The 20,902-nt window shown below is 30.0% G+C and overlaps 1 protein-coding gene across 1 annotated transcript in view; it reads left to right on the forward strand.

Moving 5' to 3' along the window:
- Window positions 1-20,902, forward strand: part of LOC106464945 (DNA (cytosine-5)-methyltransferase 1-like) — a 100,778-nt gene that overhangs the window by 29,690 nt on the left and 50,186 nt on the right. Inside the window, 10 exon segments of the mRNA XM_022392761.1 lie at window positions 2,004-2,155; window positions 4,045-4,226; window positions 6,097-6,271; window positions 6,594-6,691; window positions 10,041-10,116; window positions 10,237-10,293; window positions 13,967-14,049; window positions 16,467-16,505; window positions 16,508-16,591; window positions 19,703-19,808. Of these exon segments, the coding sequence (XP_022248469.1) occupies window positions 2,004-2,155; window positions 4,045-4,226; window positions 6,097-6,271; window positions 6,594-6,691; window positions 10,041-10,116; window positions 10,237-10,293; window positions 13,967-14,049; window positions 16,467-16,505; window positions 16,508-16,591; window positions 19,703-19,808 (1,052 nt within the window).

Here is a 20,902-nt window from a genome sequence, read left to right on the forward strand (position 1 = left end):
TGACTTAATTTTTTGGATATTTGATTGACTCTTAAACTTGGTCTTGAACTGCAAAAAATTTACATACTTATCTGCTTTCTTGCACTGAAAGGCCCGGCATGGCTAGGTGGTTATGGCGCTCGACTCGCAGTCTGTGGGTCGCGGGTTCGAATCCCCGTCACACCAAACATGCTCGCCCTTTCAGCCGTGGGGGCAATATAATGTGACGGTCAATCCCATTATTCGTTGGTAAAAGAGTAGCCTAAGTGTTGGCGGTGGGTGGTGATGACTAGCTGCCTTCCCTCTAGTCTTACACTGCTAAATTAGGGACGGCTAGTGCAGATAGCCCTCGTGTAGCTTTGCGCGAAATTCAAAAACAAACAAACAATCTTGCACTGAATCTTTTTCTTAACATTAGAATTATCAGTGGGGTCCACATGAATCCTCGTGGCTTTTTAAACACATTTTAAACACTATATATACACCCAGTTGTTAGTGGGTTGATAAATATTTGTTATAGGGTTCTTAATAACATACGAGTGACACAAAAAATAAAAAGTCATAAACAGCTACTGTGTATATAAGTATGATTAACGTGGATTTTTTCTGAATTCTTGTGATTTTTTTAACAATTTATACAACACCTAAATGTTATTTAAAACAAAAAATGAACAGAATGAACATAGCAGTTATGAACTGCTATGTGCAGTTTATAAAACTCATATAATCTGTTGAATAATAAAGTCAAACAGGTGACAAAATTCCAATAGGATCAATATAACTATAATATTATAAAAAAATAAAATAAATCACAGGAACAACTTATTATTTACAAATAAGAGATTATTCTACCTGTAGAAAATCCAATCAATGCTCTCTCTCCTCCATCAAATCCAGCAGTCCACCACTCATTAATTGGGCCCATGTTTCGAGTTGGAATTCCTCCTTTGGGTTAAAAAAAAACAATAACATATTTTCTATTAGGAATTTCTCCAAGTTTTATAGTCTTTTACATTGGTTTTGGTACTTTTTAGTTCTTGTACTACAAAATGCGGTTTCTGACAAGTTCAAATAAGTCTATGATAAAGTTTTGTTATTTACTTTATCTAAAGTCAAAGGTAATAAGCTTAAATATTTGATCTTTAATATTTGTAACTTGTTTGTTGGAGTAGCACATTTATTTTCTTAGTTGATAAGTTTGTTTATGTTTTGGTACAAATTTGCAGTAATTATAATAGTAGATAGAAAAATGTCTGTATTGAGATAATTTTAGTCTTTTACTCTCATTTCTATTGCTGGAGAACATAAATTTACATTGGCTCATTTGTATATAAAAACTCAAAAGTACCTTTCTTTAAATGTATTTCACATGAAACTGTTAGAATTTTTAAAGAAATCACACATAAGCCTGTGATGTTTGAAGTAATTCGTATGTTATATTAACTACTATTGTAATGTGTCCTGTTGTTGGCTGATTCTTTAGTATTACTTGATAAAAAGTAATGCTCAGTTCAGTCCAGGTATTGATACTAAGTTAATTTATTTCTTCAATATACATCTGTTCGAGCCACATTCTCTTGTAAGCCTAACTTCAAGTAGAATGTTTCAGTAGAAATATCCTGAAACTAATGGTATATATGCCTAACTTACATAGCTTTGATTGATAAATATGTAACACACCGAGTAACTAAAAAATGAAGTATCTTTTGTTACTAACTGAATAATTATTCTGTTTTTGAACTTAATCAATTAATGCTCACTGATCCACTTGTTGTATTTATATCATACCATTGTTTCTACATATTCCTTGTGTGTGTATATTATTATTATTATTATAAAAACGTTTCTTTGGGTTAGAAAAGTTGCAAAGTAGTGTAATAAGTTTTTATTAACTGTGATGTCAGTTTTGTGTAACTGATATTGTAAGTGTATATAATTTTAATTTTCTAAATTATTTTCAAGTAATCATAAGGGTTTTATATCCTATTTTAAAAACTTGGAAAAATATGCTTATCTTATTATAGCATTTGCTGACTACATTCTGATGGAACCTAGTGAGAGTTATAAACCATTTATGGATGCCATGAAAGAAAAGATTCATATTAGTAAGACAGTTACTGAATTTCTTGTTAACAACCCTGAAGCAACATATGAAGATTTGCTGAATAGAATTCAGGTAGATTAGTTTACTATAATATTACTGTTCTACTAATACTCCTCAGTGTCCGAGTGGCAAGTCTGAAAGTTTATAATGCTAAAAATTGGGTTTTGATACCTGTGGTGGCCAGAGCAGAGATAGTTGATTGTGTAACTTTATGCTTAACAGGAAAAAAGTGTCCTTTTATATACTGCATTTTGTTTTAATAGATAGGTCTACAGTCAGAAGTTAATTTTTGTTTGTTCCTAGTTTTTCAATATTTTTTGTGCAAATGTTCACCATGAAATTTTATTTGGATTTTGTGTGATTTAGTTTACAGTTTCCCTACATGTTTTATAATCAAAGGTTTTGTGACTATTTAAAGCTTCATAGAGGATTGTTTTGAGCTTAAAAGTCCAAGAAAGGATTGAACTTATGAAAAAGTGCCATTTTTAAGCCACTCGAATAACCAATAAAATTAGAGTAAAAGAATTTGAAAGTGTAGTCTTTTGTTCGAAATTTTTAGAGTAAAAGCTTAGTTTGATATTCTAATAAAATCTAGGCTTTAGTCTAGAATCTAGAATTATCTTTTAGTTGTAACATCAGACTAATGTCTTAAATGTCAAAATGATTACCTTAAATACTTTATTGTAATTAATCTAGCTGTTAGACATTTCTGAGTGTGTAGCGTTTTAAATTGATGTGTACTTATACATGTCTGTGTATATGTTGCACAGGTGTTATAGATAACTGTTAAATAATTGCAGTGAAATCAGAGAGTTTGTATATTTACAAGTATTAACTTTGTTTTATAATTATATTATACAATTCATCTTTTGAGTACTATCTGAAACTGTATTTTTTAAAAACTTAAAATACATGTATGTTTTCATAACTAAAAATATTTAATTATTTTCACTGAGGTATTTTTTGATTAAAGTTCTTTTAGTTATTGATTAGCTTATGCAACATCTGAGAGTTTTGTACTTTGTTTAGTATTAAATAAAATTTTTTAAACAACATTGCATATTCAATAAATTAGATGTATATTTTATTTAGAAGTTCATTAAATGTTTATCAGAAAAGTCAAAAGAGCAAACTATTAGAAAGGAAACAGTAGTGAAACACTAATTTCTAATCCTTTTGAATTTTCTTTATTAACAACCCCTTTAAATCTGTAGGAAAGCTAGTATGGATTAATCAGATATATTGTTAATAACTTTCTGAAGCAGTATTTGAGAAAATATGCCAAGACACCTACAAGGTTTAAACTTATTTTGTTGACATTCTAAAAGGCCTGGTTATTCTATCAGTATTTGTTAAATTTTAAAATATTACCTTTCAGGCAATAACATGCAATCATTTATTAACATAATATAGCTGTAATAGCAAAGTGGAAAAGTTGAAATGTTTGAAATGATTTTTATCTATTCATTTATAAATTATGATATATTTTAAATGTCTTGGTGTACAAAAAAAATATATTTTCATATTTGTAGCATAGAGAATTGACCAACTTAAGTCAATAAATAAAGTGTTGAATACTTGAGCATTCTTTCTCAGCATTACAATCTTAGGTCTCATCTTAAAGTCACCTAATGTGATATTTAATTTTCATAAAATGGTTGATACATTAAGCAAAACATTAAGTTTATTTCATGCTTGTGATTTTAATTTAATTATTAGACATAAAGCTTGTGAATTTTCCTGTGAAAATCAGAGTATTTTATTATAAAAGTTTTACTGAAATTAAAGTAAAATAGGTTTAGTAAAGTTAATATCAACTCGGTTGTTGTTTCTAGCATTTTCAGATACTGATGCAATATTCAGTTGTTTTTTTTTGCCAGACACATTTATCGTAGATTTTATTATTTTATCAAAAGGTTAAGGTGTAAAAATGTCATATTTTTATTGTTTATTCTTCTCAGACCACTGTGCCACCTCAAGGATTGACATCATTCACAGAAGAATCTCTCTTAAGACATGCTCAGTTTGTAGTAGATCAGATTCAGAGTTATGATTCTGCTGCTGCAGACGATGAGTTTCTTATAATAGCTTCACCTTGTATGAGAGCCCTGATTAAGTTGGCTGGTGTCACTCTTGGAAAGCGGTAGGTGAAACTTTTACCTTAAAATTAAAGTTGATTTATTTCATGTATGAATTAGATTAGAATAGGAGTTTAAAATATAGCTGATTCTGTCATTGGTAATATTTTAATGTAACTTATAATTACATGCATATCAAGTGATTTATTGTTTCTAAGGGTTCTCAGTTGTGTTTTTACGGTGAGTAATTGAGTTATAATATTTTGAAATCCTATAGTTTGTTAAAAAATAAGGCAGTAGCTTTCATTTATATATGTGTGTTGTTTGGAAATATTATTTGTGTTAATTTGTTAGAAAGTTTTTATAGTAAAAATATGGTGGAAATTATTACAAATAATGCCAAGGATAATTGAAGTAATTAAGCTCATTGGAAGAATATTACATGATTTTCAAGGTCTTTAAGATTTTCTCTAAAGCACCCTCTTCATTATATACATTCAAAACATTATACATTGTGTCCAGATTGTATTTTTGAAGGATATGCACTAGACAGATGAGCTCATTAGTGTGGTTAGAAATTGTGAAATTTGACTTAGTGTTGTGAACTATAAAAGGTTTGATGGCAAATTCTCACCTGCTCTTTGTAATTTTATATCCAGTGAGATTTCAGTGTAGCAGTCCTGTATCAAAGTAAACACGTTGTCCTGCTAATTTTTATAGAAATTATTTAGAATACACATTCCAATTTTACAGAATATATGGGATTAATTTTGCTAATGTTTTTAACTGCTGATGTAAAGTTTCCCTTAAATAAATGACTATAATAAGAGCTACCCAAAACTACAAAATGAATTAATATGTGCTTCAATGATTAGCATCAAGTTGCAGAATATGCCACTTAATTCTAGTGCATTGGTGCTAAGGGTTTTTTTTTGAATACCTTTATTTGCAAGAATGAACTTAAACCTTTGTTTCCTCAGATTCATTTTATTGATATGTTCTGGATAGTCACCATTTTAAGTGTCTAAAAATAAAATTATAAACATGTTTTTGAATTGATTTTATTAATATTTTTAATCTTTAAAGGAAAGTAAGATAATACTACTTTAAAAAACTTGAATGGTGAAGAACTGTAACTAACTGAATTAGTTATGACGGAACTTAATTTATGATATATTTTTTCCAAATCTAGAAGGATGTGTTTTATGGAATAGTTTTTTTTTACATTATGGTTACCTATTCTTTGGTATCAAAATATTCAATTGTGTGTAAACATATAGCTAAATTTACACTTCATTTTTGTTATGTTATGTGACCATTAATCCTTTGTGTTTTCATTATATTTCTCAAGGTAATTAAATGTCTAAAATAATTAAATCTGTTGGTTTTTTTCAAACTTGATGAAAGAAATAAAAAAAAAATTATATTCTAAATCAAGTGTTACAATGTTGAAGTACTTTAACAAATTCTTGCAAAATGGAATTGGGGTTATTTTTGTATTTTTTATATAACAATTTAATTTGAATCAGAAATATTTAGTTTCTGCAGTATGCATATTTCTATATGCTATGTAACAGAGAACATAAGTTACATATCCTGACTTTGAACAATGTTGATACGGGCAGCAACTGTCTGCCTAGTTCAGAGTGAGAGTTCAGGACAAAGTAGGTTTTCCAGATTAGTCTTCCAAGACTTTCTCCTCAATTTTTTCTTCATGAAAACTTTGTCTAAATCATTTATAAAAGAATATCTTGACTTTATGTAAATTTTTCATTGGTAAAAAATATTTTTCTTTAAAGTAGGTCCAAAACTTCTTTTGACTTCCACTGATAAATTATAATTTACAATTCTTTAAATGATTTTAAGTTAAAATTGTTCCATGTAAAAATCTTTAGGAGCAAAAGCCTGAATATACAATGCATTATTTCTTGACAGACGAGCTTTGAGACGTGCTGAACGAGAGATAAAGGTAAAAAGGCCATCATTTTCACTTGCTACAACAACACCCCTGGTACATGCTGTGTTTGAGCACTTCTTTCAAGAGCAACTACAGAAAGATAATAATAATAAAGGTGCTACAGTTCGACGTAAAAGATGTGGTGTCTGTGAAGTGAGTGTATTTCAAAGCATACAAACTTTATGTTAAGTCTTAACAAGGCAATATACTTAGTGTAGTACCATTTTTTTTTTCTATAGTAAAATGTGACAAATGAAACTTGGTAGGTTGTTAAAAACAGTGTAGTGACACTTTTTGGTAGACTGGCATTAAATTATAGTTCAAGATTCTGCTTGTCTATGTGTTGATATGGTAACTGTATAAACCTTTATTACTGTTTATGTTTATCAATCAAAGTATTTTATTTGTTCTTATAGTTGAGCTTAATAAACCTTTGGTACTTCAGGGCTTTTTGTTTTGACCAAAATATTTACAGGCTTGTCAGCAGCCTGACTGTGGAAAATGTATTGCTTGTAAAGACATGTTGAAATTTGGTGGAAGTAGCCGCAGTAAACAAGCTTGTTCAAAAAGAAGGTAGGATATGTGGGTATTAGGAGCTAAAATAAGAATAACTTTAGACTGGCATTTAATGCTTTCCAGCCAGTTAGCAGTATACTGACAATTCAGCATTTGCAGTTGTAAAGATTAATAACTCATAAAAGACACAGGATGTGAAATTGACCAACCTCATATTGAATTAGAGTAGAGAAAATAACAGATAAAATATAAAGTTTTCCTGGAAAAAAAACAAAAAACTTTGAAATGTATTTAGGAGGTTTTAGAGATTATGCAAATGGAAGTTGAGATTTTTGAGATGAAGAAAAGTATTTTTAATCTTAACATGAAAATCAATTTGCACTTGGACTAGTAAAAAAAACTCAATATATTCACTCTCCTTTTGATTCTGCCTTAACATTTCAGCTAATTTCTGTCACACATTTCAGATTTCAAATCAGTATCAGTTTTGTTGACTGTAGAAGTTTAAACTATGTAGCATTTGTATGTCTACAGTTAAAACTAATAGTAGCTTTAAAGTATATTTTATCATATAGAAACAATGCATTTCACTAATTTTTAATGAATGGTTCTTCCATATTTGTCCTACATTTTAGGCAATCTCATTAGTAACGATGTTAGTCTGAAAAAGTAGTTTTTTTCCAGGTGTAAATCTAATTTTGTAGAAAATTCATGCTTTTCTAACAATAAGATTTTGGACAACATCAGTGATTAAAAGTCATTATCAGATTTAGTATTCTAGTAGTATCTCACTTAAATACATAAAAATATGTAATTTTTAGATATCAATTTCAGGTCTGTCATATACTTTTTAGTAATATATATAGTAATGTAAATATATTGGTGTGTTGGGCTAAGGATTATTTTACAATAGGTGTCTGGGATTTTGGGACTTGTTTTTAAAATAATATATATATTTGAAACAAGTTAAACATATGTACAAAATTCTTTACGTTATGGAGATCATAGTTGTATCTTAAACACTTTACAGTTCTCTTCTTCTTGTCAAAAATTCATTTAGGCCAATTCAACTGCTTTAGAATTCAGTTGACAAGTCGAACTATTTTTCTCTATTTTTATCACAACAGTACCTGAATAATTCACTAACGCTGTTACATGAGTTACAGCAGTTGTATCCATACTTCCAATAATCGTCTGCTTTTTGTACTTCCAATAATCATCTGCTTTTTGTCAAAGTCCACACAGGCAGGTTCAATTAGTTTAGAACACCCTTTGATGAGACAAATAATTCTCCTAATCTTTCTCAAACTGTTAATCTCAATCTAAAATATCAACCGTTAGGCCATTCACTTTAACGGTTAACTTTATGTTTTCTAACTTTTCTCTGACCGAAGTTCTCTTTCACGTGACTTTACTTTTACTCTGACTCTGCTCGTCTGGTCACAGCTATTTATACATCTATCACTTAGGTCTTCTAGAAATCTCTATAGCCTCGACATCGATGGATTGCAAACACAACGTTCGGTAGCCTCGACATCAATGAATTACAAACAAAATAAATTAATTAATAATACTACCTACACTAAACAGTCTTTTATATCTGACAATAACCCTCTTCAAGAGAAACATTCATGATATATTTTTTTTTCATTATATACAAAGACTGTTTTCAGCTCACCAACATTTGCAGTCCCCTTGATGACTTCAATGCAGAACTTGTAGTTCTGAAGGTACAATGCCCACTCATGATCCTTGCACTGTCAGTTTTGCACCTCTGAATGTATGCAAGTGGTTGATGGTCTGTCTGGATGATGAACTTCTTTTCGTATATATAGTTCTGGAACTTCTGAATGGCAAATATGATGGCCAGACACTCTTGTTCAATCACAGGGTAGTTCTTCTCATTACTTAACAGCTTTTTACTTGTATATATTACTGGAAAGTCCATCTACATGTTCTTGTAAGAATACTGTCCCAATTCCAATGTCTGAAGCATCAGCCTGAACAATGAATGATTTGTTGAAGTCTGGCATTCATGTACCTGTCCCAGTTACACAGTCTTTCTTGGCACATCTTCTTTAGCATGCTGTTTATAATTCCATTGACTCTCTCACAAAGTCCATTACATCTAGGATTGTACGGGGTGGTAAAGAGCTGCCAAGTACTGATAAGTATAGTTTCTGCAGTGTCATGTTTGACTACTCTGGACTTCCAGCGGAAACTTTCTTCATTAAGTTCATATTGTTTCAGTGAAGCCACTTTTAATTTGTGATTGTCCATGGCATCTTCTGACGTCATGCTTACCTATACTTGTCGGCCTTTTACTGTTAGAAGTATCCTGAGACAGACTGCTTAGTCATCTTTGTCCCAGTTTTGACTTTGGGCAATTCTTTCATATCTCTCCAGGAAAGCATCCATCTCATCTTTCTGTTCATCAGATTTGGGCAGCTTGGGTCGGCTGGCCCTGACTCTGTTGTCATTCTTGGGTCTTTCTTTCCTCGATTGGGTGAGCTTTGCAATCTCAATTTGTTTTCATGTTCTCTCTATTTCTACTGTCTCCTTTCTCTCTCTCTTATTCTTCTTTCTTAATTTGTGCTCTTATTCTCTCTATTTGCAGTCTCTCCTCTCTCTCTCTTTCTCCTTTCAATCTTTCTTCCTCTCTTCTATTTTGTTGCTCTTCTCTCTCTAGTTCTTGTTCTTGTTAAACAAACTCACGTAGTTCACTGTCTTTTAACCCAGAGACGCTCTCTTCTTTTTATCCATTTATCAAAATTTGACATGGTTATATAGTGTGATTGTAATCTCCACACTATTTGATAGTCTCAACATCAATGAATTACAAACACAAAATAAATAAATTAATAATACTACCTATATTAAACAGTCCTTTATATGTGACAAAATCCATTGAGATCAACAGAAACAGTAGCATAGTTATTTATGTTTTATCATGAGGTGTTAAAAAACGATTTTTTTTGCAGATGGTTATAAAAACGTTGTTAGCATGTCTGAACACTTTATAAAACAACACATACAAATCAAATAATTTATTATTTATTGAAAAGAAGCTATATTTATTAGATATTGTCAAAAATTACTAAACTTAATCTGTTAAAGGTAACGATAATGCCATTTTGAAAGGTTAGGTCCAAGATCACCAATAAATCTTTGTCAGTTTTTACCATTTATTTTCTGACTTATGTCTTAAAATGATGACTGCTTCTATCAGAGAAAGTATTGAAAGAAATATGGTAATGAAGAATAAACAAGTTGGAACTGACTGGATATATAAGATGAAATGTTTGGATTAATAATTTAAAAAAAATTGACTAAATTGTTTTAAAAACTAGTTTGCTAAGTTGAGTCAAATTTTTAAAGTTTTTTTAAGTTACAATATTATTTTCAGGTGTCCAAATATGGCAGTTCAAGAAGCAGAAGATGATGATGCCCAGAATGAGGAAATGGAAGACGATATGGACAGGGTGATTTTATATTTAATCTTTAATGGTTGGAGTGAATATTTGTTTTTAAGTTCAATTTATGAAATTAGTTTGTTTTAATTATATTAAAGTTGACTAACCAGATCCAATTTTGGTTTTCAGAAAGCGAAAGAAACATCTGTGAAAACTATGAAGAAACATCAAACAAAGAAACAAAAGGTATAATTAAAAGTAATGTTTGTATTCTGAAGTTTAACTGCTTAGATAGTGATGCCCTTACTCAGTGAAATTTTCTTGGAGGTAACTGTATTATAAATATTCCAATTGTTCAAAGTATTTAAAAACAGATATTGAGAACTACAGTTTTGTTTAAACTTAAATAATTAAGAGATAAATACAACTTTAGTTATTACTTATGACAAGTTTGGATTAGTTAAAACTTTCATAATTTCAAGCTTTTTGTTCATGTTCTTGGTAGTTTCAGCTCCACCTGCTGGAGTTTTTGAACTAGTTGAACACGAAAATGGCAATGTAAGATTTTTATCCTTCATTTCAGTTTCAATGACTTCTCAGTACTATAAAACACCAAACAAAATCTGTATAGAGATTGAATTTGTTTGTTTTCTAAAGTTACTAATTGTGAGGGAGGGGAGAACCTGTTTGGTACAAATTTCTTCCTAATTGTTTTCATAGGTGTATTAAATTTTTAGATTTATTTTGGATATGCATCACATGTTTGAGACTACTTAGAGGTAGTTAGATTGAAGTTAATAGAATGTTATTCTTATGGTCTGTTTTAAGTAAGACACATAGTTAAAGAAATAAAACAACCCGTAAGAATGTTGTTTTTTTAGATTACAAATTAACCATACATTACCTTAACATTTGAATTTCACAGAAGTGAGACATTTCTGTCACAAATTTATGTGATAGGACTGATTAATTTTAACTTTTCCTGGTTATTAATTTGTTCTAAATCAGTCACAAATTTATAACACAAACTTTAGCTTCTACAGTTTACCCTGTTCTGGACCATAGGGCACTGTTTCCTGTAATTTTTCTTTGTTCTAGTTGACTACAAACTCTGAGAACTGCTTTTATGTCCATAGATAGTTTTAATTTTCAAAAGCCATTCCTATTTGAAAGCTGATTTGGGTGGTTGTTAGCACCTGTACTTCTGCCATAAATGTGGACATGATATTGTTCAAATTTTAGGCCTACATCTTTCACATGAAAGTATTACCAACTGACTAATTTGTGAGTGGCCTGTTGTTTTTGATGTGCAGCTTAGAATGAACACTTCTGGAAGGGTGTCACTAATACTTCCTGATTTTTTCCATTTCAAAATGGAAATACTAATCACTTCTAGTTATATCTGTAGTTGCTATAACTACGACAATAATGCTGTGTCTAACTTCTTTGGTATATATTGCCATCAGTTGTAATATATTACTTACTGAAACATATAAATTGTATTAAAATGAACTAAATATAGTATTAAACTACCCCATAAATGTTGGATATACATGACTGTTTAGTGTAAGTGTTATTATTTAGTTTATTTTGTGACATAGTATTTAATAATTGTGTGATAGTTTTGTTTTATATAAAATTACTAAATAAAATTTATTCTTTATCTAAAAGTTTTACAGCTATTTTGAAGAATCATTTTCTACTTTGCTGTTTATCAGAGTTGAGCTGATTTCAAAACTAGAGTTTTTAATTTAATAGTGTTTCAGTAGTTGTATTAATTTTTATTATTATATACATTAAAAATACTGTTACAAAAATATAGAGTTGTAAATTAATATATATAATTAATTATTATTAATATATTAATATTGATTAATATTACGAATAATAATAAGAAAAATATATGGAAGCACATCATTCTGATATCGTAAATTTTCAAACAGTAGTTTATAAATGTAACGTAGTGTTTTTATTTTGGGGGAATATTCTACATACTTCAACAGATCATAGGTCTGTTGTCTTCAGGAAGAATACAGACTGCTGTTGTGTTGAAACATATAGTCTGTTCCCCAAAAATAAAACCACTTTGTTGTGCTTATAAATCATTGTCTGTGAATTTAAGATTAATAAGAAAGTTTAAATCTATAGATAAATTATTTTTCTTCTATACATCCTTCATTCATTGAAAGTTAATGAACATGAATGCATTTATTAAATATATTATTAATATTATTATTACATTAAAATGCATTTTTTTTTAAAGATTTGAATATTATGTCTGGAAACAATGAAAAAGTAAATGCAGAAAAAACAATAATAAATGGTTTTCCATGTTATTTATGTAAAAATCTAGATTGGTCACTATGTCATTACATTTTGTGAGCAATTACTAAAAATGGTGTCAGATTGTGGTTTAAAGTTAAAATATTAAGTTTTGAAACCTACCTTTTGTACCTATGATAACACCTCATGAACTTTTCACAACAACGTTAATAAATTGCTAATACATTATCCATTTTATTTTAATTTAAAAGTTTCCTTCATAGACAAGAGTCTTTATGGTGTGTTGTCAAACTCTTTTTGATAATTTCTCATGGCCAAGCAGCTGTTCAAAGGGGCTTTTCTGTGAATGAAGGGTTAATGCTTCAAAAGATGAAGGATGTCTCCCTTGTTGGTCAGTGCTTAATCTATGATTTTGTGCAGTCAGCTGGAGGAATTCTTGAGGTTCCTTACTGCTGCTCAAAGTTTTAGACAGAAATATAACCAATACCTCGAGCAACAGAGGGAGATGACTGAACTAAATGAAAAGACACAGAAAAGGAAACTTATCCTTGAGGATATTGCAAAACTTAAGGCTAAATGCTAAAGATTTGAATAAGATATAGCATCCTTAATTAAGGCTTCTGATGATCTTGCTTACAAGGTTAAAAAACAAGGCAATATGACTGATTTTGGCAAAATCAAATAATCTCAGGAAAACAGCAAAAGTCTTTACAATTAAAAAGTTTGCATGAAGAAATTGCAAAGATGGTGGAAAAGTTAAAGAATTGTTAATCTATGTCCTGTCATTGTGTTTCACATGTAGTCATACATGTATATACTTTTGCATAACATATAGAGAATTAGCAGTTAATGAGGGCTATGGAAAGTTTTGGAAAAGCCTTGGAAATCTAAATCACCTGAGGTGTATGAACCCTGATTTTGGTACAAGGTGGCATAAAAGTGGACTAAACTATTAACATTGGTTCATGTTGGTACAAGGGGCATAGAAATGGACTAAACTGTTAATATAGGGTTCTTGAAGGTAGAAAGTGGAATATAAATAAATAAAATATCATAATGGTTTATGTTGGTACAAGGTAGCATAGAAGTAGGCTAAACTATTAACATAATGGTTTGTATGTGTACAAAGTGGCATAGAAATGTATTAGACTTAAATTAATGGTTCATGTTGGTACAAGGTAGCATAAAAGTGGACTAAACTGTTAACATAATGGTTTGTGTTGGTAGAAGGTGGAATGAAAGTGTAAAAACAACAAGGTGGTTAGTGTCTAAGTTAAGTTTGGTGTTTGTTTTATATCAAGTGTGTTTGAGCTGATGACTCAAAAATATACTCATATTATTTCATTTCAAAGTAATATGAATCATTTTATTAAACAAATGACAAGAACTGTTAAAAATATCCACATATCACCTCTTGTGTTACATTGTGTTACAAAGACTAAACATTGTCTGATCTTCACATTAGTATTTTAAAGATTGTTTATTGCAATGAGATTAACAGAATGATCTGACAACACTGTAACTAGTTATTTCTGTCATAGTGAACTTGTTGAAGTTTTTTTATTCATTTTGTTTGAACTGAGGTATCTAATTATAACCTCTTCTTCCCAATTGTGTAATTTATTTAATTTTTTAGACAGTGATTACTTGGGTTGACAAGCCACATCAGATAGAAAATGGAAATAAGTACTACAAGGCTGTAAAGATAAATGATGATATGTAAGTGTTTTTATTCTATTATTTGTGTTTATGCAATGGAAGTAAATATAACTGTTTGTCAGATGCATATGGCATCTTTCAAGTAAGTCATAAAATACTTGAGGTGGGATTTTTTGTGTTTTAACAGACTGGAGTAGTATTTCATGCACTACTGACATACATAATCAAACATTTTATATGTCCATGAATGTATAACAAAAGTATATATATATATATATAAAACTTCCACTCAGACATAACTTAAAGAAATGATTACGTAGGGTTGTTTGACTTTGAAAAATACTCAAGGGAGAAGTACTCTACTGAGAAGAATAAACTTTACTGACATCAAAGCCTGTTTTATCAATTCTTTTATATGTATGTATACGTTCTTTTTTCATGAAAAATATCAATTGCTCTTCAAGGCAGAAACTTGTTATATAATTAATGTAAAAAAGCTAACCAAATTGAGTTTTAAGAAATGTACTACTGTGTGCATTATATTTGTTGAACTGTATTGTGTTTTGTATTTATTGACTTAATTAAGCTGTATATAAGCTTAGCTTCATTCTTGTAAAGTTTTCTTTTTTGTGAGTATTTGATTTTGTTCATATTAACTGTAATTTAAAGCATATTTTTTAACACAGCATCTCTCCCTCAACCAGGAGGAGAATGGTTAAGAAGATGGTTGCAGGCTTATAAATGGTGGTCATCACATGATTGTGAACATATTTTAATAGTACCCAAATCCCTAAATCAATAAACTACAAGGAACTGAGTGCGGGATGGTGGTTAACATGTTCCGTAATTCTTCCCCCTTTACATGATAACTTTATTGTATCAAGACTATTGTAGAGAAAAAATTGTTTTATCTCTTTTTTTTTTAACTGTTTGGAAAGTGATTACTGCATTTCATAACAATATCTTAGGTCATTTATATCGTCTTTTGATATAAACCTAGGTTTGGGTGGCAGGGCAAGGAAAAGAAAAATTCCAGCTGTTGTCTAAACTGTTGGAAAATCTGAAATATGATGTATCCAAATATCAAATCAATATAGTGGTAATGTATTTCAATCAGGAGTTATGAGCAGTTAAAGCAACATAAGGTTTTGGAGTGACTGCAATGGTCACACACACAGAAATTGATTATCATTGACCTTCTGATCTAGCAGAAGGCTACTACTGCTATCGCTGCTCTCCTTTTTAGCACCAAACCTATTTTTGAGTGCCATCGTAGTATCTTTAGGTTTGATAGATGGATTCTGCCCCACAATAACTGTTAAAAACTCCTTCCTGATCACACCCACAGCAGCTGCACAGGTTGTAAATAAAATATCTTGGAACATTGCACAGACAGTTAATGGAGAAAATAATGGTGATTGATGATGATACACCAAAGAGTAGTAAAGTTCCAGTCCCACCATGGTCAGCAGGGCTTGGAACAGTATGCTGAAGATCTGTTGAACTCTGGTTCTAAAAACAGATGCAACGACTGGAGAAGAAGGCTTATGTAGTGGAACTATCAGTTACACATCAACAAGTACTGTTATTAACTATGGGTTTTTGCTGATGATGTGGTGAGTTATAACTCAACCAGTTTTTGTGTGATGTGGAAACTAATTGTAATCATCATATCATCTGCTACATTCTATATAGGTTTCACCAAAATCAGATAAATTGCCATCTTAACCCTGTCACTGAAATTCTTTTGGTTGTAGGAGATATCCTGTGTTAATGTATATAAAACATTAAGTTTATCAACCTGTTTATTGGAATTTTTGTTTTTGCCATATGATTTGTGACTGTGGGTATGATATAAGAGTGATAATCAAATCCCACTCTTCAGTTAGAGTAGCCTAAGAGTTGGCAGTGCATGCTGTTGAATAGTTACCTTCTTTCCTGTCTGTCAAAAGTAGAGCACTGATAGCCCTTGTTGTAGCTTTGCATGAATATCTGAAATAAAAAACAATTAAAAACCTTTCAGTTTTTGTTTTACTTAAATATTCTATGAAGTATTAATAATATGTCAGTATAGCTTATTTATTGAAAGAAATATAAAATCTTCTGATTTAAATCTCAGTTTGTTTACACCACTATTTAAAAAATTCTCTTTTGAACAAAATGCATGAAATCACATTTCAAATAAAAGAAGGTTCCCAATTTTTTATTTGATCTTATAAGGGAGGAATTCTTAACAAATGAGATAGTAAGTGTATTTGGATGTAATACTGGTGAAATAAATTTCAATTTGTACACATTGAAATACTGTGCTAGGCAATATTTTTTTTTTTTTTTTTTTGAAATTGAAAGAATGTAAATGTAAGTTACTTTTGAGTTACAATTAATTTGTTTGTAATTATTCTAATTTTATTTTGTAAATCTTATATCATATGTATTTTCTGTATACTCTCTTGCTGTAAGGTTTTTTCTTGTAACAGGTTGAATGTGGTGACAGTGTATCAGTGGCACCTGAGGACCCCAGCACTCCTGTGTACATAGCTCGTGTTGTTTACATGTGGGAATCACCAAGTGGAGCCAAGATGTTTCATGCACACTGGTTCTGGTAAGCACTACGAAAATATTCGAAATGTTTCTGTGCAGATGATTTCAGTAAGTTGTTACTGTCAGTAGGATAATTAATAACATAATGTGATATATGGAAAACAAAAACTGTTTAATCCTTAAAGGTTGTTTCTGCACATCCATCCTTGAGAAAAAGTAAAAACTTAAACTCACCCTTCATTTTTCAGGAAATTATCAACTCTCTTGAAGTACCCACAATTGGCAACTCATTTAATAAGTTAATCACCCAGTTAGAAAACTAAAACTGTGTTAAATGTAGTCTAGCCCATCATTTTCAAATCTTAAACTTGTGTAATCTTTACTTCAGGATAAAGCACAAAGAAATCTGGGGGCCTTTATACTATTGATCCCCCAGAGAATTGTGTAAACTTCAATAAGATCACCTTTTACCCTTCTTTTATTAAGAAAAATAAGTTACAAGATTTTGTACTGTTTAAATCCCTGGGATCATCCCAGTAATCCTCCGCTGAACCCTTTCGAACAAGTCAATATTCTCTTTTAGAATACTGCACACATATACCCCCCCTCCCACATTTTGACCCAGTAGTGAAGTGCCCATTTTAATTGGGAATAGACACTTGTGTATAACTATCAATCAGAGTCACTGTTTATCAGTTTTGAAGTCAGTGATCACAGTTAACATATCAAAACAGGTTCCTCAACCAAATTCAAATATGTTCCACCACCTATGCCTACTCTCATTTAATATACATTTTCTCATTGACATCTGTGTGATCAGATGACTTATAACAACTTCCATTTAACCCTGTCACATCCATTGTGTATCTTTCACATGTTTGATTCACATTTTTGTATAAAATTTAATACATTTCAATAATTTTGAACTCAAAAATATTTTAGAATTTATATTTTAACATTTTTCAACACTTATTTAGTGCAATTTCTAAAGAAAAATAAGAAAAGCTTTCATTTTTTGCATAGTTCTGATGAGTCTTGCCTGTAAATAAATTATTCATTTATTTATCTTTTTACAATTTTTCTGCCTATCCCAAAGAAGGGGGGATTACTGCAATTGTAAAAATAAATATGTAAGCAAATATCAATCAAGTTGTAACTGGATACATAAAATGGAACTTTCTGATCAAAAAGTAAAAAAATAAAAAGTCTAAGATGAGAGTATTTTTTGAAACAGTGTCTCACAACCAAATTTTGAAAATTTCACAACCTAAAAATGATGTAAAATACTAAATGAAATTATATTACTTTTGTTTGGTAAGACTGATAATAGATACTACTTAATAAATTTGTACTAAATTTCATAGTTTTATTTAGCATTTCCACTGCAAGAATTAAACAAATTCAAGGGATATCATTGACATCCCTTTAGTCTGGAAAGGGTAAAAAACTGTCTGCCTTTGAAATCAGTGAGTGTATTAAGAGCATATAGATTCTTCCCCTTGACTAGCATTGTTTTAAAATATCTCTTCATTCCCCAACAGGATGCAATGCATAACAGTGTATAATTAAGTCTATCACTATCAAATAAGTTGTAATTTCAAATTCCAAGCTAATTCTTATTATCAGTATTCTCCTAATCTATTATTGTTTAAATATTTTAGTAGTTCTTATTATATCAAAGTCTTCCATTTCAAGTTGAGCCCTGAACTCATTCCTGATACTCCTGTAATATTAGAATAATACCAATTAAGCTTATTTTAAAATCTGACAGACTTATCTGTAAAATTATTATTTAACTTGTTATGCCATAAATCTTTTTCCAATCTGCTCTTTACTTTAGTTGTTATATAAATTTGTTTATTCCCAAAGTTTTTCATCACTATACAGCTTTTGTGTGAACAATCTTTAATGAAATTCTTCCGAAACATACTGCTACCTAACCTGCTCGTGTGGAGTCCGTCTCTAGCATATAATTTATAGTTACTCTTGAAACTATCTCCTGGGTCCAAATAGCTCACCTCTAAGCATAATCTTGTTAATATTTTATTTAAGCCTTGGACCTTGCTATGAAAGTAATTCATTCTAGCTTGAGGGAGCACTCTTGAAAGGGCCTGCTTCTATCCCTAAAACTCTGAAGGAGTTCTTCATACTTTTCAAGCAGCTCTTCTTATTTACAACTTCCAATATCATTTGCTCCAACATGCAATAAAAATAAAGAGAATGTTCCTTGGTACTAGCCATTAAATTGCCAACTACAAATAACCATCCATGTACTTAATGAGAGTCCCCCATTTCTTTAATCATCTCTTTAATTTTTCATTTAAAACAGCAATAGATTCAAATTTATTAGTCTGGTACCTCAAAGATAATTGAACCACGTTTTTAGCCCTAACCTTTTTTACAACAACAACACTTTTTTAAACCCAGCACTCTACACTTTTTCTTCTCTATATATATAAAAAAAAAGGTTAAAAATGTAGTTGTATAAAAATTATAATTTTAATATTGATATGTTTAGGTGAGAAACATTTTAATTTGTTCTGAATTATTTTTTATATGTTTTCATCCAAGAATATCTGAGATGCTTATTTTACAGTCACTTAATTTGCTTCTTATTTCTCAGACCCAAGCTGTATTTCTGAAAGCTATTATTATTTTGTACACAGTTTATATATCTTTAAAGGCCATTTATTCAGTTAGATGGCAAACATTTTCATCAATTGAATCACATTTAAACTTATTTATAGATATATATCATAAGGTTGAAAGTGGTGTCAAAAATATTATTACACAAAATTGTTTTTTTAAGCTTTTATCAAGAAATTTTGAATTTATTTGACTTTTCACACTGTAAGGTTCATATATGGTGCTGTGCTGTCATTTTCATCTTTCTTGTATTTAGATAAAGCTTTAGTCATTTTCATGACTTGGATGGATTTTATTACGTCTAATTTTATAGTCAACCAGACATATTGTGTTTTTAAGTGAAAATTTTTAAATACAGAAATTTTTATTGAATTAATACAGTAATTACTCAGATATTTTATTTCCAAATTTATGATCAAGTATTTGTTATCAGGTATAAGAATGTTTTCTATAGTGCTATGTTTGGAAAGGATTGAGAGATTTGATTTTGATAGAGTTTTTAACCAAGTAAGCCATGTCTATATAGCCGAGGGTCAGATACGGTATTAGGAGAGACGTCAGACCCTCAGGAATTATATGTAGTGGATGAATGTGAAGACTCCCAACTTGATTTTGTCATCTGTAAATGTGAGGTCAGTATATATATATAGTTTACAATATCCTAGGTTTAACAATAGAAGACTCTGGGACTGAATGTTTAACGATATGTTAGCACTTTAATATAAAATAAAATATTTGACAATTAATTAAAAGTACCAAAAGATGGAAAACAATGTATTGATTTACTTTCATAATAATTGTGTAATATCTTGTTATATGTAAAAATTGTGCATATTTGTGAAACATTCAGTAGATGTTTCATATATATATTAAAGAGTTGTGGTTCTCGTATTGAATTAAGTGAAGTTAAGGCTTTTGCCTTTGTTATTGTTTGATGTTTCCAGCACATTTCAAAAGTATATAGTAACTATTTTTGTATGAACATTAACATCTGATAAGAATATTTTGTTAGATTTCAATGATACCATATTTCCATGGAACCGCCCATATGTTTGAAAACATTTCTTAACAGAAAAGTTGTTCTGTTTTTTTCTTCACCTTGCATCTTTTATTGCTTTTGGGTCTCTTACTAAAACCTTGAATATATATATATAGTGGTTTAGGATGTATAGCAGAAATGTTACTGAAGGAATAAAATACAGTACTTAATGAAAGAGCACTATTTGTGCAAAGTTTCTGTTCTCATTTTGTTAAGGGCATAAACTTAGTGCTTGAATAACTGACCAGTTTTTGTGGAGCCATTCTTTTTTTTACTTTGATTGAGAAAAATAGAAATGCAGAAAAAGTATGGTTATTGATAGAAAAACCTGAGTAAAACTGTTTAGTATTAGACATTACATATGTTTGATTTTTAAAGATAACTAGACAACCCGTGATTCGTTGGGTCACCCACTATTCAAAGGTTATGAAGAATTCAAGCTAATTTCAATATTGTACCGAAATGAAGGTTTATTTTGAGATAATTAAATATTTCAATCCATTCATGTTATTCATAATTCAAGAAAAGATATTTGATTGTTGATCGGGAGTAAAAGGAAAGACAATTTCATTTTTCAAAAAAGTGAAGTAAGAAGTTTTGTAAAGAGCACGAATGGTGGTGTGAATGATTTTTTGACTGAGAAAATAAACAAACAAACAAACGATCTCAGAGTTTTAGTAGTATATA

The sequence above is a fragment of the Limulus polyphemus genome, unplaced genomic scaffold (genome assembly GCF_000517525.1).
Source record: "Limulus polyphemus unplaced genomic scaffold, Limulus_polyphemus-2.1.2 Scaffold1791, whole genome shotgun sequence".
Taxonomy (NCBI): Eukaryota; Metazoa; Arthropoda; class Merostomata; order Xiphosura; family Limulidae; genus Limulus; species Limulus polyphemus.